The sequence below is a fragment of the Electrona antarctica genome, assembly GCF_951216825.1.
Source record: "Electrona antarctica genome assembly, chromosome: 16".
In the NCBI taxonomy this organism is placed as follows: domain Eukaryota; kingdom Metazoa; phylum Chordata; class Actinopteri; order Myctophiformes; family Myctophidae; genus Electrona; species Electrona antarctica.
The window spans coordinates 36570480-36589755 of record NC_136797.1 but is presented as its reverse complement, the minus strand read 5'-3'; the positions used below and the strand labels follow the sequence as shown (position 1 = coordinate 36589755).

Genomic DNA, 19276 nt, shown 5'->3' with positions numbered 1-19276 from the left:
CCAACCGCCGTTAAACCCCACAAAGAAGAAGAAGAACCAAGTTGTTTGTTCTGCTTCACGACAGACCAAACATATGGGTTGTGTGTACTGCTTCAAATTTGTAATCCTCCGGCCTCCACTCCAACCTCCTCCTTCCGCCTCGATTCTCCCTCTTCTTCCCTCTGTCTCTATTTCTCTAGGAGTAATACACAACGACTATTGTGCAGCAAAATGGAAACGGTGCTAGACAATGGCATGCACCAGCGCCGGTCGTGAAAAATAAAGAAATAGACCAGGCATCCCCCAATAGTGCGGGGACATTCAGACCCAAATTACCCCCCCCTCCGGTGCCAATGGGTAGGTTAGAGTTAGGGTTAGATTTAGCCGTTACGGTTAGTAATAGTCGTACAACGCGACCAACGACACCTTCGGACAATGGCTGACAAGTGACAACAACGTCAGTATGTGGAAATGTCCATACTGGCTGCATTGAATGGTATTGATAACGGCTGATGACATTAAATACGGAGATAACATCTAAAACCGCTGGATTAGAAATGGAAGGGTGGAGTCTGCAGAGTATAAAGGAAACAGGAGTGTGGGGTTGTGGGGTTGTGGGCTGCCATGGGGAGAGGTTGAAACATTGCCACTCTACTAATTCAAGATTTTGGTTTGATTTTGGAGTTGTAGTTTCTTCAGTTGTGCGTTTCGTTTTTTGTTTGTGGTCCCGATCAAATTAAAACCATAGATTCTTCTGCAAGCTCGTCCCCTGTTCCATTTGTGGCTTTTTACTGACTTGGTGCCCGTTCACGCTCCCACTTTGTGACATGGTGGCAGTGCTGAGATTAATTGAAAATGGAGGTTTACTTTCTGCCCCACAGCGGTGGTGGTAAAATACTAGTCCGGAATTCAAAATGTACTTACTAAAAGTACAAAAGTATTGGTATCAAAATGTACTTAAAGTACCAAAAATATTTTGTTGTTTCAATTAAAAAAAAATCAGTATAAAAGCTTTTGAAAATAGCAGATCCATCCATATCGGCTATTTTCCAATTGGCGAAATTATAAATGTGTGTAGGGCTGAAGTGGCCAAGTGGGTAACGGATGTTTTGTGATAATAATCAAAATCTACAAAGTAACTAGTAACTAAAGTTTAGAACCATTTAAGTCAATACTAATTATCCATAATAATAAATGATGGATAAGGGTTCAGGACAGATTGGGGGGAGGGGTCAGACTAAATGACGGACTTAAGTGGTTCTTCGTCTCAACTCTTCAGTGTAGTGGAGTAAAAACATACTGTATATGCCTCTGAGATGGAGTAGAAGTTAAAGCACTGGAAATTGGATAATACGCAAAAATCACACCCGTGTGAACTGAGTGGTGTAAGGTCTTATATAGACTGATCAGCTGTGGTCTGACGTAATGTCTGACGTAATGAAATCACACCCGTGTGAACTGGGTGACCATAGCAACCATTCTCATTTTTGAGTGGTGTAAACCACTCCTACAACTGGCTTTTGTGTGCAGAAAAAAATGAGCATGGTTGCTATGTTCAAAATAATTTCTGACGTAATTAAATCACACCCGGGTGAACTGGATGACCGTAACAACCATGGTCATTTTCTCTGCACAGAAAAAGCCAGTTGTGAAATCACATCCGGGTGTGATTTCATTACGTCAGATCAGAGCTGATCAGGCTACATAATACCTTACCTTATTTCATTACGTCAGACATTACGTCAGACCACAGCTGATCATGCTATATAAAACCTTACACCACTCAGTTCACACGGGTGTGATTTTTTTTGGTACGGACAGACACGTAAACTAACAAAGCCAGTTGTAGGAGTGGTTTACACCACTCAAAAAGCAAAATACCTCAAAATTGTAGTACCTGAGTAAATGTACTATAGTTACTTTACACCAGCGAACGTGGCAGTGTTTGAGAGGAGGAAGAGAAAGAGAGAGAGACAGAGACACAGAGAGAGAGAGAGAGCGTCTTACTCTGTAGTAGTCTGTGCTGTACACATCTCTGGACATGCCAAAGTCTCCGATCTTGACCAGCAGGTTCTCCCCCACCAGACAGTTCCTGGTGGCCAGGTCTCTGTGGACAAAGTGCTGCGAGGCCAGGTAGACCATGCCGGCGGCGATCTGCTGGGCAATGTGTAGCATCTGCGACTGGGTCAGCTCCACCTGGATGCAGTGCTGGCCGTCTGCCATCAGGACCGCGTCGGGACCATGCGACCTGCCAGTGGTGGAGACGGTAACAAGGGGTTTATCCTTCTAATATTAGAAACGGCTGCACACACCAGGAATGCATTTTTAGATTATTTATTCTCTACATTACGAATGGACAGACGTTTCGGCTATCCAGCCTTCATCCAGGCTGGATGATGGCTGGATAGCCGAAACGTCTGTCCATTCATAATGTAGAGAATAAAAATAACATCACAGAACATGTGATGAATTCTGGAAATGTTCAGGTTATTACTTATTATTATGGAAGATTCTGGGTGACCCTTCGTGGGTCGAAGACGAGCTGTCAGAATCAAAGGTCATGCAGTGTGGAGTCCTACCTGAGGAACTTGTTCAGGTCTCCGTGCTTCATGTATTCAAACACCATGATGAGCGGGTCACTCTCCACACACACGCCATAGAAGGTGACGATGTGCTCATGCTGCAGGTTGGTGAGAAGTTCCGCCTCTCTGTAGAAGTCTGCACGGCCCGTCTCACTGGCCTCCTTCAGAGTCTGAGCACACACACAATCACACATACATGTCAATTAAATGTGGTGTAAATGTTAATTTATTTATTTAGTGTTATTTATTTAGCTTTATATTCTGATAGTAATCATTGCTATAGAGCCAGAGTGTTCGTTCAGTAACAGCTGGTCTCCTCCAACTCTTCAGCTCTCATAGATTTTTTCAGGCTGGGATACAATTTCCGGATCCCTGGGGGACTCCGGTCCACTAAGTATAGGATTTAAGTGGTTAATTGATTGGCTGACAAGTACATTGATTCTTAGGGATGGCGATTTCAAAAATAGATTGACAATACTTTTGCTAGAATTTTCAAAAGGTTTCAAATGTTTTCAAAATGTTTGATGCCAGGTTCAAAGTGGTTAAAGGACCACTTCACCACTTTTCAACATATCTTCAAATTATATAATTGGTCCTCACTAATGTTCATGATAAAATGCCACACATTTTTTTAATTTTTTTATGTGATGTGTGACATGATGTGTGTACACTACCTTCACAGCCACCAGGATCTTGTCCTGGTCGGGTGTCAGGTTGTAGCACTCAGCCAGGAAGACTTTCCCAAAGGCTCCTTCTCCAAGCTCCCTCTTCAGTACAATGTTGTGTCTCTTGATGTGTTGGACGACTATGATACAAAGGCATACAACAAATTCACGTAGATTATTTACTATGAATGTATATGTCAGTATGAATGAAATTAATGTGTTGTGTTGTGTTGTGTTGTGTTGTGTTGTGTTGTGTTGTGTTGTGTTGTGTTGTGTTGCGTGCGTGCGTGTGCGTGTGCGCGTGCATGTGTTGTATGTGCTGTACTCTTCTTATCATGTTTGGATAACAGTGACATTGTCTATAAATACTGCAGCCTCAGCCCCAGAACCTCTGGATTTCGGTCTATCACTGCTATTAGATTTATTACAGGCCGAGGCGCTGAATATGACACTCATCACAGTGCTCTTTATGGTATGTTTGGTTGGCCTTCTCTTACAGAGAGGCACAACAATCATTGGTATTCATTTATTTTTAAAACCCTCTTTGGGAAACTTCCTTCTTATCTGTCTGGGATGTTGTCTTGGAACAAATTGTGAGCTATACAAGATCAAATGGCTTGTACTTAAGGTCCCCCGGGTTTACACTGAGAATGGCAAATCTCCTTTTTCTTCTAATGCCTGAAATGCCCTTCAATGCATTTTAAAACTTGTTTCGGTGGCATCTTTTGCACAGTTCTGATATATGATCACACACCATTGTGTATCTGTAGGCTATATGTGTTAGTCTACTTTTACTTTTCACAATTTTGAAGGTACTGATGGTAACCTCAGTGCCTCTCTAGCATGAATAAATAAAGGTTTGAAATGTAATATACATGCGTGTGCCTGTACATACATGTCTCTTGATATCATTATGTGCAATGAATGTACAGTGTACACTCTTCAATAAACCTATCTAACAAGTACTGTACACTTGTAGGTTACATTAGCCTACACATTGTTAGAGCAGAAGTCACCCAAAGTCGTAGCTATTACAATGCAGCAGGAGGTTGTTTATGAACATTGTGTCCAGCGCTCGCTGACCCCTCGCATGGATTTATCAGAAAAGGAGCGGGTTACCAGACATTTGCCGAGCGCGGCAGTAACTCACATGTGTCCGGTTTCAGCATGCTGCCAGGGTTGCGGAAGTACTGCGGGTTCTCGATGACAGGGATCTTTGTCATCCCAATGATCACGGCATCCGGTCCCATCTCCGAGGAGGACGGGGTGTTGTTGCCATTGGAGACGTGATGGAGAGGGCTGGCGGAGTCGTCGTCGTTGCTGATGACAGAGGAGGAGCCTGGAGGAGGCAGACACACACACACACACACACACACACACACACACACACACACACACACACACACACACACACACACACACACATGGATTAAATGGGTTTTATCGAAACTAGCCAATCTACCCACTCATAGTTTATAAGATTGGCTATTTTTGCCAAATGTTCACCTATTACGACATGCCCAACAATAGGACACTACGGTCACGCTAGGGTTTAAGTGGTTAAAGGTGCCTCAAAGAACCATAAAAATTGTTCTTTGAGTCACCATTTCTGGTCCCTCAAAGAACTTTGTCTTTGACATAAATAACAAAGTGCTCTAAAACCATACGAGGAAACATTCACTAAATAAAACGGTGATAGGTGAAATCATATAACTTTTTAAAATAACAATTTTTGTTTTTTATTTGTGTGTAGTAGAAGAGAATAAACATGAGAAGGAGGAGCGGTGTTGATCATCTCATCACGGTCGGGTGGAAACCTTGTATATCCAAAACTCTTACTTTTCAGGAAAAGGAAAAACATGTTCCAGTAGTGGATCCAATAGTTATTTATTCACACACTCTTGTTAAAACATTTCATTGTTGGTTTAATATGTATAAACCCTACAGAGATACTTAACCACTTTCAAAAATGTTATGAAAATAGCAGACACAAATCGCAGACACACATAGAACACACACATAAACCAGTCTTAGATACAGTGGACCCTTCTAGACTGCGCTTCAACGTACTTTATTGAACGGTAGTGAATAACAAAGACTCTGGTGACCTGTAATGTACAATCATGTCAAGACTGTGGTGTACTCGTTTTGTCTTGCTTTTTTTTTGTTTTTTTTGTATTTTGTTTTTTTGTCTGTGCATTGTAATGTCCGTATTGTGGTTGTTTTCCTATGTTGTGTTTAAAAAATAAAAATGTGTGGTTCTATATACATTGAATGGCGATTGTTCAGCTGTGAAATTTCAGAGCCTCAATAAAAATACATTAAAAAAAAAAGAATAAGAACACACACATATAATATAAGAAGATTTACCTTTAAGACCAAACTTGGAGTTTCTTCCATATTTGAGAATGATCACCATCAGAACACATCCTGTCAGGGCGACGCCAGCAATGCCCACCACCACATAAACCTACGCCGAAAAAACAAAAACAATACACTATCTATCAGTCGTAACATAACCCGACATTATGAATGCATTTAACATCTTTTAGACCATCACTGCCAGCAGATCTACACACATTATGAGCTTGTAGGCCTGCTATTTTCACTATACTTAACACTGTCATACGAGAAAGAATAAGATATGTTAATGTATATCAATAACAATGTCAATAAATCAATCAAAGCAGGATCACTTACTGCTATACTGTCATCCAGTGGGGGGAGGGGCGAGTCTGAGAAAATATACCAAACACAGCACATGTATTGGCAAGGGACAAATATTCATTCCTTATATTGCACATAAACAAATACAAAGCTTTGTGGTGACTTTAAAGGTATATTCAGTGATTTGACTTATTTCAAATATCACTTATTTTTTCTTTTTTTCTGGATAATCCTCCCTACTATAGAGTGTGTTGACCATATAAGGAGTTCCTCCCTGTCCCCAGTGAGCCCCTGGGGTAAAAAAAACCCTAGTTTCAGTTTTGGTGGCGGGTGGCAAAACCTTCATCCAATCAGGATGAGAGGGGCCTTCTTCCAATCATGATCGAGTGGGGGCGGGCCTTGGTGCACATGCTGTTGGCCTGTTGCACTTCCCCCCCACTGTAGAGCGTGCATGTGTACATTTTGTTACCGGGGCGGACTGGGTGGTTTTCCAAATCACCCAAATCACTGAATGCTCCTTTAAATAATGATTCTAGTAAGAATATAATCTTTATCAGGACATGATAATTCAAGAAACAGGTCACCCCGCCTCTCTCCATCTAGTCTTGAGTAAACGCAAAATACATTTTCAGGTGGGTCACCAATGTCTCCAATCAGGAAAGAGAACCCATGTATCAGCTCCAATGTTATATTGTTGCCATTCCAATTTTGTCTGCTCATGTATTTGCTTCATCACTTCCAATTTCACATATTTTGCCTGTATCCTGTATGAGTTCTCTCTCTGATTTGGCTTTCTTGGAGTAGTAACTGTTGGATTAGCCCCATCTGTGATCTCACCCATAGCTGTAGGCCTACCGTAGCTCTATAGACATTGTTTAGTGTTGCCATCTAGCGAATTGGGCATCGGGGTGAATAAATATATTTTTGACCTATTTAATGTATCAACATTTACTATTTTCTGCCACAATTTGAACAAAGCTTGTTTTTAATTTAGTTTTCTCTTCGTTTCAATGTATTGAATGGTGTTTTCAATGTCTACAATGAGTGGTTATCAACCTGTGGTTCGGGACCCCCAGGGTCCTGTGAAGTCACTGTCCCTAGATGACAGTGACTTCACATGGCCTTTAAGACCCTTTTAATACCTCAAAAAAGAGAGAGAAAGAAAAGAAGAAATAACATTACTTCAGTATCACAATTGTGAAGGTATTGTCATGTTCCTATGGATGTCTGGAGTAAAAACAGGGTGGTAAAAGGATATTCCGCTGAAAAAAACAACAACAACAGAACTGGCAGTCAAAGCGAAGACTGGCCAATCACAGCCCGTCCTCGCCGGACATGCTTGCAGAGACTCTTGGGTAATGAAGTCAAAGACATTGGCTGCCATGTTGATTGTGTGAAAGGTGGCCACTGTGGTACCCCAAACTACATAGTGTGCCACTTTAAATCTGTTTTCTTTTTTGACAGCCTGTGCAGAATTGAACACGGAAGCGAGTTCCCAGTCAGCAGCAGCGCTACAGTGAAGGGGTGGTCACAGATTGGGCTTCTTGGGTGACAGTATAGCCATGTTGTGTTACGTTGACGTACCGGTAGTGTCTGTGTGGCAGCATGACAAGAGACACAAAAAATACAAGACAAGAAAGATTAGCGGTTATCACTTTTTCAATATTTTCTTATGCCACTTTCATTTACTGCAACTGTCTATGCCACTGGTCCTCAACATGAGGTCCGGGGACCACCAGAGACTGGAACCAAATGGACCCTTAGCCTTATGGCTCCATTTGGTTCCATTATGTACACTCTCAGAGTTAAATTACACTGAGGATTGTACGGTGTAGATTGGGGTCCCAGAGATAAACATGGTGCGTCTGTGGTGATGGATGAGAATCACTGGCCTAAGTCATACTGTAGTTCTATTTCATATCTTACATAATTCAATACAGTCCGTGTTAGAAAATACATGACAACAAGACATACCTGGATGAAACATGTCAGTGTTTTAACTCCATTACTTACAATAGTAATTGGGTTCTTCTGAAATAAACAAAGAAACACACACAAAAAAGAAACGTTTACTCAACATGAATTGTTCTACGAACGATCAAGAAGTTCAAGTTCAAGTTCAAGTTCTCAAAAGACTAGAAACAGACCTGTGCTTCCAATGTCAGGATGGTCAATGAAATGAGCAGACACCTTGGCAGAGACCTCGCCAAACTCGTTCTTAGCGACCAGCGTGTATTCTCCGTTGTGGATGTGTGTGGGGTTGGCTAGCTGCAGACAGCCATGGTACTCGCTCTTCGTGTACAGGTGGATCTCGGTGTAGATGTATTCCTTCTGTGAGGAGGAATTGTGGTACAATTATACTATATATTGTATTTGCGAACGCAGTGATTGCGAACGCAGTGAGCATTTACTATGAGACCCAGCAGATCCTGTCTGTCTGTCTGTCTGTCTGTGTGTGTGTCACGCTGTAACACCAACCGCCCGCCACCAGAGGGCGCAGCTGTATCACACACAAAAACACACACACACATGCATGCACACACGTATTATTGTGTTATTATCAAAAAAATAGTATCTATTATTATTAGATGAGCAGTTCCATTGTTGTCTATGGAACACAATGGAAACGAGCCTCAATCAATCAATAAATCAATCAATCAATTCTGTTGTTCAACTTTAGCCATATGTTTTGAGACTGATCTGAATATCACAGAGTAAGTAAACCTCTATACACAGGCCTGGACTCTATTGTTTAGGCATTGATTATCAACTTTTCGTAACTGGCTTTCGAGAAGGGCTGGTTTAGGCAGCTTGGTCCCGTGATACAAGCCTTCCTCTTTGTATACAACTAGACTCTCTCCCTGCTTTCCCCCAATAACGACTGTATAACCACACCAAATGTTTAATGTGCTCCCATGAGCTGAGCATGAGATGTATTTAACTTCTATTTTATAACATGAAGTGTCTCCAAGTCCATTTGCAGGCAGAGGTACCGTGGGACGAGCTTAGTTTCAAGCTCCAAACAAGTCCTTGTTGAAATGTATCAAGTGAATTGAAAAGACTTGAAGTCCCAGGTCAAGAGAGGGCTCAAGTCAAGTCATGAGTCATTGGTGTTAAAGTCTAAGTATGTTTTTATACCATGATTGTTTTTTACATCTTTTTTTTCTGTTATATTATCATTACAATCTTAGTGTTTTGCCAATTATTAAGCCCACATTCAATGCCCTTGTAGCCCAACTGTTATTATAAAGATGTCTGTCTCACATCTGCACACAACATTACAAGCACAGTGCATCTACCGGCACTGGAACAACTCTAAAGTCATCAAATGTGTGACTCGAGTCGAGTCTCAAGCCCAAGTCTCAAGTCAACACCTCTGACAGTTGTTAAGTGATACAGAATATTCCAGGCCACCTGCTCCTTGAGTGGCCGATCGTCGTGGAACCACTTCAGCTCGGGTGTGGGGTTAGCGATGACTGTGAAGGGGATGCACCAGTGGTGGTCTCTCTCTGGCTGCAGCAGTGACTGGATGATGGGGGCGACTGACACACACACACACACACACACACACACACACACACACACACACACACACACACACACACACACACACACACACACACACACACACACACACACACACACACACACACACACACACACACACACACACACAAACACACAGCAGGAGAGGAGAGGAGAGGAAGAGTGATAATAACGGGATACCGGGAAACAGACACCAGGAAGAGAGAGGGGGGTGAGGGAGAGCGAGGGGGTGAGAGAGAGAGAGAGAGAAAGAAAGATATGGCCAGATTGGCAGAGGAGATGCATTTTAGGCCATGTGTCCACCAAAGCATTGTGATTTTCTTTTTATATATATATCTCTGACACCCCAATCTACACTTTAAAATCCTCAGTAATTATTTTACTTTGAGAGTAAATCAATTACAATCAAATGGACCCTTACAGGTCCATTTGATTGAACCCGACTAAAACGCTTATCCAAATGGCCAAAGTCGAACATTTTATATCTCTCATCGGCCAGATAAAAACAACATGCGTGCACGGCTCAGTGCAGAATAGACACTCAGTGCCTCGTCACGCCGTTGGCGTTTCTATCATAGAGTAAACACTCACACGTAAATTGGAAAACCATTCAAAACAACAGACAAAAAAACCCACTGCTTTGGTGTACACTAGCCCTTTATAGGGAAGAGGAGGAAAAGGAGGACCATGATTGGAGAAGAAGTGATCACGGACAATCTGAGCGTTGACACGGGGGAAACGCAACGCGGGGTGGGGGGTGGGGGGAGGAGCACGAGGAGAGATGGTGACACTAAACGAGCGGAAGGAAGAGCCATAGCCAAGAGGAGCTTCACGAGAGGAAGAGTTACGATGACAGGACACGGGTACGATTCAGTGAGATCTGCAGAGTAACAGCAACAATGACACGGTAACAAATGTTTCGCTTAGATTAGTCGTCCGGGTTCCAGGATGGTCCCCAGCTAAACGATGGAGAGTTGGTATAACCAAATGGACCCTTATTAGATCTTTATCTCTTGAGAGCATAAAATGAAACCAAATGGACCCATACCATTGGTTTCATTTTATGCTCTCAAGAGTTGGAAGACTGCAGAAGCAGACAACACGCAACACTACAAATTAGAAGAGTATTCTTATAGGTGCAATATATAGGTGTAAATGGAAACAAGGAAATGCCAGCACACAATATATGTCCTTTTCACATAGTTTATTACCTCTAACGAATGACCAATAGGTGCGTTTCGGCCAGATGGGCCTTCCTCAGCATTGTGACAAGATAACAGGAAGTGAGGTATCAAATTCAATATATGCATGATACAATCAAGTACAATTGAATGCAGGTGCCAACTGTCATCACCTTGAAAGATAGGAACGAGATGTAGTCGAGTTCCGCAAGCATCACTGAAGTGGCAATAATCACGTTAAACCACACCCTCGAGTGTAATATTGCATATTTTTTTAATGACAGATGTAGTCACTACGACCACAAATGTCCCAAGAAACTAGCTAGCCTATCCACCGAGTTTGCTAGCGCTCTGGGAAAACAGAGCAGCTGAATTCTTTGTTTTGATTAGGTGGTGAATCCACGGCTAGAAGGCTGTTTCAACCAATCAGATTGCTTCCTCGAAACGACCTGTGGTATAATGCATGTTTCAAAATACAATATGAATAGACAATAGATAAATTGAAAGATATTAAATATTAAATATGGGAAGGAGACCATTGGTAACACTCCAGAGTAACCGTCCATCTCTATATGGACGTATCTGTTATCTCATTCAGAACTTTAATTTTCTTTAATTAAAGTATTAAAAGTATCTTAAAGTATCTTTCAAGGTGATGACAGTTGGCACCTGCATTCAATTGTACTTGATTGTATCATGCATATACCTCACTTCCTGATATCTTGTCACAACCTGGGGAAGGCCCGTCTGGCCGAAACGTGTCAGTTGGTCATACGTCAGAGTTAATACACCATGTGAAAAGGACAAAAAGGCAAAATGTATTGTGTGCTGGTGTTTCCTTGTTTCCATTTGCTCTCAAGAGTTCAATTATAGTTAAAGATCTGCATTACTTAATTTACAAGACGTCTACACAAGAGAATGTAGAAGACTTTTTATTTTGATCAACGTTTGCCTATTATCTCTCCCAACATCAAACAAAATCTTATCCGACAATAACAAGATATTCTTTAGTTTGGGGTCTGAGAGGCCATCAAATGGTGGTCCGTGGCTCAAATGCTGAATAAATAATGGACCTTATTATGAAAATAATATGACAATTTTGGGCATGTTGTTATAGTTGAATGTCACACTTTTTAAAATATAATTAAAAAACAGCCAAACAAGCTCACAATGCGTCGTTTTGTTTAGCTTATCCACTGTTTTTGAATAGCTAAAGTATAAATCGGGCTTATATGTGGATAAGAACAATCAGCCTAGCATAAAAGTAGCCAGAGGTAATGTTCAATAATAATGTTATATAACAACTCAATAACAACAAAAGCAAGTGTCCTTACAGAGGATATTGAGTTCCAGGGTGGCCTCAGTTTGACCAACCACATTCTCAGCAGTGCAGTAGATGACTCTGCCGTTATCATCTGGAGACAGGCCTGACAGGATGAGGGTGCTCTTCTGATCCTGGGGATCCATCTGGAAATGTTATATTACATTATTAAATGTATCATATCATAGTCAAGTCCGTTGTAAGCATCATAGTCAACCTAACGGTTACCTAACAAAGCTACTCAACCAAATTCCTTTGTTGATCACAGAACTGTGATCAATACATTATGACATTATTAAAGAAGAAAACATCAGTGAAAGTCAGCTGTTTGTCCTATAGATATTAAAACTGGCTTAAAGGAGGACTCAGCCATAACCATATAAGGAGTTCCCAATGCAGCTATGCCCAAGTGTCTATTCTAACCTCAACATGTTATCATAGCACCAGGCGCAAACAAATCAGTCAGATCCATATATGGGTACAAAGGGAACATATACTGTACCCATATGGGCAAATAGCCTACTGATGACATCATGCAGGGATCTCCATATATGGGCATAAAGGGACAAGGGCTGACACATACAGAGATCTCAATATATGGGCATAAAAGGGACAAGGACTGGCCCGGACGGTTAGCTCAACCTGTTAGCTCATCACTTGCACCCGTTTCAACAGCCTCCCAAACAGCATAGCATAGACTTGGACAAGACTCTGTTACCTCATAGCGGGTGGAGAGTGTTTCAAAGCTCCACAGGATCTGTGGTGGAGGGGAGCCTGAGGCATTGCACTCTGCTTGGACATTACTGCCCCCCATCATGGTAATGTTGTCGGGGGTCACCTCTACCCGGGGAACCTCTGCAACACACACATAATATCCAACACGTATGGGATGCCTTTTTCCTGGAATTGTTCTCTGATTCAACCATCTCTCTCTCTCTCTCTCTCTCTCTCTCTCTCAATCTCTCTCTCTATAAGTGAAATAGACATGTTTAATACATTTCCAGCGTCTCCAGTAGCACAGAGGGCTTACTGTAGTGTAAATGTTTAACTGATTTGTCACATAAGCAGGTTTAGGGTTAGGATTGACCTTACCACAGTCTGGTGGAGTCAGGTTAATGAAGGTCCTCTTTGCTCCGGCATCATCTGTGCATTTCAGCTCCTGACTCTCACTTTCATCCTGTGGTCTCAGTTTGATCCATACATTTTCACACACACAGTCCAGAGGATTACCGGACAGGAGCAGCCTAGAACACACACACACACACACACACACACACACACACACACACACACACACACACACACACACACACACACACACACACACACACACACACACACACACACACACACACACACACACACACACACACACACACAATCTGTAGTAACTCTGAGGACCCCCTAGGCCTAGGGGTACCTGTTGAAGACCCCTACGTAATGACAGCTTCTTATAAAATGACACTTACGAGTAAGTTGTGTCTAGATTTTGAAATGTTCTCCAGGACAATGTCGATAGGTTATTGTCTCTGAGATTTCTGAAAGTTTAAAGCAATTTCACAACAAAAACATTCCATGAACATTATTATTAACGTGTTATGTGAACAATATTCCTGAAACTAAATACGAAACATGATATTGTAATAATCTTTATAATACTGAAAGGATTACTAGGGCCGTCACGATCATAACATTCTTCATACAAATAATCATGACTAATGATTTAATTGTGCTTTTGGCATTGAATATTGGAACAAAAATAAATAACATTTCTGATTCCTTTGTAAATAAAAACGGCACTGGGCATGACATGACAAATTAATAACTGAAATATAGGCCTACAAAGAAATGACTGACAATGACCATTGACCACCCACTCTAATCAAAATAAAATAAAACATTTTTCAAAAGTTAAATGTATATGGAAACGATTGTGAACATTTCTCCTTACACATATTGAAGTCTTGTGTTGTTGAAAAAGGCTTCTGAGGATATTGACGTTAATCCTGTCTTTGTCACCGTGCTGTTGAAAGTGGAAACAGTTTATCACAGGGGTTCTCAACCCGTGGGTCGCGACCCCTCGGGGGGTCGCCAAATTATTTTAGGGGGTCCCCAAAAATGTTTTTAAAAAAAAAGTTTTTTTAATTTTTAATTTTCACGATTTTTCAAAAATAGCAGACCTACAAGCTCATAGCGCGCCACTCGGTGGCGCGCTATGAGCTTGTAGATCTGCTATTTTTCAATAGCTAAATTATAACAATGCTTAAAACACCAAAAGGGGTTCCCGCCCAAAATGGGTTAAGGTTATTGTAGCAGTCAATTTATATTGGGGGTCGGGAGGGTGCGGGGCGGGGGTCCCGAGACATTGCCAAAGCATTTCCGGGGGTCCCCGGCCAAAAACGTTGAGAACCCCTGGTTTATCAGATTGTTGATATTTGTCATTTTCATGTTAGCAAAATTCCACTATCCCATGAATAACAGAATATAAGTTATACTTACAGGTTTCTGAGATTAATGTAGTACTTCAAGCTGGTGTCCTTTATGTCAAATAGTTTATTCTGATTGGCAATGTATCTGTTAAAAATAATATTAACAATACTCATCATGATAATGTTCTTATAGAAATCATACTATACAATACAGTCTTAATGTTTTAACAGACAATTTTGCAACATCGCAGATCAAGTATGGATTATTATGAAATGTCATTGTACTATTGTAATAATGTACCTCACAATCCTAATCAAATGAATAAAACACCTGATGAACCTACGGTATGTATACAGTATTTTAATGGACCTAAAAAATGAAGTAAAGTCACACATTTGAAACAATTCAAAATCAAGCATTATTGTGCAATCTCACTTGCACGTTTGGTTTACGAAGCACAATGTCTCTTTGAATATAGTTTTTTAAATAATATATATCTTCATTTTCCAATGAGAATCATGTAGAACACAGAGGTTTGAATGAGAATACAATTCAATTCAGCACTGTCTGCATTCTCATATTTCTTCATAAGGTCTCCAAGACATCTGGTTGTCAAGTTAATGCAGAGGAACACAACATGATCTAGAGCAGGGGTTCTCAACCCGTGGGTCGCGACCCCTCGGGGTGTCGCCAAATTATTTTAGGGGGTCCCCAAATTATTTTCAAAAAAAAAAGGAAAAAAAAGATTTTTTTTAAATTTTTATTTTCACGATTTTTCAAAAATAGCAGACCTACAAGCTCGTAGCCACTCGGTGGCGCGCTATGAGCTTGTAGATCTGCTATTTTTCAATAGCTAAATTATAACAATGCTTAAAACATCAAAAGGGGTTCCCGCCCAAAATGGTTTAAGGTTATTGTAGCAGTCAATTTATATTGGGGGTCGGAAGGGGGCGGGGCGGGGGACGTTGAGAACCCCTGATCTAGAGCATGTTGTGTTTACCACCATTATACTTCATCGTATAATGGTGTTGGGTGAAAATAGCCAATCTATAAGCTCACAGATGCAATGTGTTGTCAGCTTGTACTGTAGATCTACTATTATTGGTCTCTATATCTCTATCTATCTCTCACTCAATATGGATTCAATATGGACCAGTCACTGTTCTATTTTATCTCCAAATTGTAGAGAAAAGGAGTATACTCCAAGGAGTATGCATGCAAAGTTTCACACCCATCAGTTTAACGGTGCCGGATATTAGCTGCTCACAGAAGGACGGCCAGACGGACGGACGGACGGACAGACAGACACACACACACACTGACACACACACACACACACAGACACTGACACACACACACACACACAGACAGGGGCGGAAATTAAAACATAGTCTTGGCTTGGCGGAGACAATAATTATGTTTTTAGTAACTTTTGTAAAGAAGTTGTATTGTGTGATATATGAAGGGTTAACTATTGAGTAACACTAAACTTGGCAGTGGGTTCATGCCAGGACATGCCCCCTCCACCCAGTTCTAACTGGTGCATCTTTCCACTTTGGGGATTTCTTGTGTGTGTGCGTGCGTGCGTGCGTGCGTGTGTGTGTGCGTGCGTGTGTCGTGTGTTTGTTTGTTTACACAAGCTTTTTCGGAATATTATATTTTACTTTAGACACTGGATGCTTCCAATGGGTATATCCTGTTCATTGGTACACAGACAGCACAATTGAACTACATTATAATGTAATGACCTTCTCTAATGACATGCTGCATATATGATATACCGTAGTTTGTGACAAGATATTAATATCTATGGAGGTGCTGTGGTGTTTTTTGTGGTAGGTCCTAACATCATGTAGCCTACATACCTGCTACTACACGCTCTGTATATCATTACAGTCAGGCAGAAACCTCTTATTTCCATATTTGTCTCCACCAGGCCAAGGCATGGGGAGACAGTATGTTTTGCACTCCGTCCGTGTGTGTGTCCGTCCGTCCGTGTGTGTGTGTGTCCGTCCGTCCGTCCTTCCTTCCGTCCGTCCGTTACCAGCTAATCTCCGGCACCGTTAACCCGGTCGATGCCAAACTTTGCACACACACTCCCTGGATGCCAACGATGAACCTCTGCCCCACATTTTCCAGAACGGCCTGTTATAGCGCCACCATGAGGCAGCTTTTCACATTTATACCTAAAACTGTACCGATCTGCGTGAAACGTTGCATGCACACTCCCTAGAGGCCAAGGACAAACCTTTTACCTGCATTTTCCGCATCTGCCTTTTATAGCGCCACCAGGAGGCCGACTTTTGTAAAACACATTTTTTGATATTACTCCTCCAGATTCTGTCCAAAAATCTCACAAATCGTTACACAATATCTCTATGGTCATGTGCTCAAGTCGGATCTGTCTGATATTTCATATTCCATCCTAATTGGCTATAATTGGCTTTCACAGTTTGCAAGATTGCCCCGTTTTGAACAATAGCCTCAAATCATGAACGCAGCATGCAATTTACGTGAAATCTTTCACACATTTTCTTACTAGGCTGAGGAATATATCCCACCCTTTTCACATTGGCCTGTTATAGCGCCACCAACAGGTTGATTTTTGCAAAACACATTTTTGGAACAAAATGCCTCAAATCGGTACACATGATCTCTGTAGTCATGTGATCAAGACGAGTCTGTTGGATTTCTCAGATTGTACACTGATTGGCTAAAATTGCCTTCCAAATTTTTCAGGAGTGGCCCGTTTTGTACAAAATGCTGCACATGTCCTGCTCATCCAGAATTCTATCCTCAGAGATGCTATGAGTGATCTGGCTCTGCATTTCCTCAACAAAATGAAGAAAAGAAAAACATTCTCCTAAACATTTTGCCAAACATCACACACACTCCTATCCTCCTGGTGGAGACCTGTGCCCGGAAGGGCACTTTTTCTAGTTTAACTATTTGTTTCACACAAAAGCAGCAAAAAGAGCTTGTAAATTGGCTAGTATTGAATTTGAATCCTGAAAGGTAACAGTATTATTGGATAATGGACATATGAGATTTCCACATGACAGCAATGATAGTATGCATACTATGTTGAATATTTGACCTGTGATCTTTTTCTTTTTTTCTTCTCTTTACCTCTCCTGCTCTACCCTACGTCTATCGTCTCACGAAAACTATACAAATGATGGAGCTTTACTAAAAAAAAATCATTTCACCCACTTATTTACACCTGTAAAACATGTGATGTGACAATAAAGATTATGATTCTAACAGTAAAATCCTCAGTGTTTAATTTCCATTCGTCACTCTGAAATTCTATAGGGGTCCATTCTGTTTTCACTATATGTTCCTTCCCATATCTATATCTATCTAGTATACTCCAATACAATGCTACAAATATATTATAATGTTGCTTAAATTAATGTGTGATGTTGCTTATATGTTTGTTGTGCACATTCTCATATTTCTGAGTTTCAGCATGTTTATGGTATATTCTGTTGCTTAATATCCCATGCAGACAGCAGGCTACCATGCATGCCAGAATCACAATCACATACATGCAGAAATCATTTACATGCATGCACTGGACATCATGCATGGTTTGTAAAAGGAGCATTGGTTCATCTATCCGCCTAACGTGCACCATATACTTTTAGACCACGCACGCACGCACGCACGCGCACGCACGCACACGCGCACACACACACACACACACACACACACACACACACACATATACACACACAGACACAGACACACACACACACGCACACACACACACACACACACACACAGACACACACACACAGACACACGCACACACAGACACACACACACACGCACGCACACACGCACGCACACATACACACGCACACACACACACACACACACACACACACACACACACACACACAGCTATCACCATCCCACGTTTGTGATTTGACATCATATCTTTGTGTTAAGACAGCTCTAGGTGGCTTGGAATCAAATCATCGTGTTGTTGTTGTTGAACTTATCATCATCATATCATTATTATTATTATTATTATTATTAGCCTTCACATTATTGTTGACACCAAATAATTATGCAATAGGCTATATAGTAAGTTCACACACTGCACACTTACATTTCGGTGATGTTTTCCATGTCATCCAACGTGAGAACAGGGAACTCCTCGATTCCAGGTACAGAATCAATACATGCGATTCTCGAGATGCTGCAAGCACAGGATGCAGGACAAGCGTCGCTAAACCTCCACAGCCCCATCAGCACCAAAACCAAACCCAGGCGAGCCGTTCCATGATCCCCCACGTTGGAGTCCATCGCAGGTTCCAAGGCTATTCCACGATTCCCCCACAGCAGAATTTTTGGTCAAATTGAATTATTGTAAAGATTCCCTCACTCGTAGCCTAGCAGCCTCTATCTTGCCATGTTATTCATTTGGACTCTCCACCAAAAGAAAAAAAAAGGAGAAAAAAAAAAAAAAACGACGGTCACGAATGCGCAGAGCCCACGGTGTTTTAATATCAAGATGCCATGGAATGGCCTTCCCAGTCTCCGCAGAATTGGTACCACACTACTGCATATCGATGCCGTCGTGGAAGCAGGGCGTCAAGTGGTCCCTCCTGCATGGGTCTCTGGCCCAGTCCTCCAGAATTCTCATCTGCCCTGTAAATACAAAAATAAAGCGAGTTGTTATGTACTGATCAATATGCTATGGTTCCTTGTGTGGCCGGTCGTGCATGTGTGCAGCCAGTGAGTGTGTAGTGACGGGAGAGAAAAATAAGACACACACACACACACACACACGCACGCACACGCACACGCGCGCACACACACACGTCACACACGCACACGCGCGCGCGCACACACACACACACACACACACACACACACACACACACACACACA

General features: G+C 41.6%; 1 protein-coding gene across 1 annotated transcript in view; it reads right to left on the bottom strand.

The window, feature by feature from the left end:
* The window catches only part of LOC306939434 (BDNF/NT-3 growth factors receptor-like), a gene marked incomplete at both ends in the record, with an annotated part of 28427 nt that extends 9739 nt beyond the window's left edge, over positions 1–18688 (bottom strand). Inside the window, 15 exons of the mRNA XM_079524022.1 lie at positions 1987–2227; positions 2559–2731; positions 3236–3366; positions 4377–4565; positions 5576–5696; positions 5927–5961; positions 8041–8221; positions 9308–9435; positions 11955–12087; positions 12660–12796; positions 13034–13185; positions 13411–13479; positions 13893–13964; positions 14441–14515; positions 18492–18688. Of these exons, the coding sequence (XP_079380148.1) occupies positions 1987–2227; positions 2559–2731; positions 3236–3366; positions 4377–4565; positions 5576–5696; positions 5927–5961; positions 8041–8221; positions 9308–9435; positions 11955–12087; positions 12660–12796; positions 13034–13185; positions 13411–13479; positions 13893–13964; positions 14441–14515; positions 18492–18688 (2034 nt within the window). The remainder of the gene's footprint in view (positions 1–1986; positions 2228–2558; positions 2732–3235; positions 3367–4376; positions 4566–5575; positions 5697–5926; positions 5962–8040; positions 8222–9307; positions 9436–11954; positions 12088–12659; positions 12797–13033; positions 13186–13410; positions 13480–13892; positions 13965–14440; positions 14516–18491) is intronic.
* Between the last annotated feature and the right edge of the window lie 588 nt (positions 18689–19276).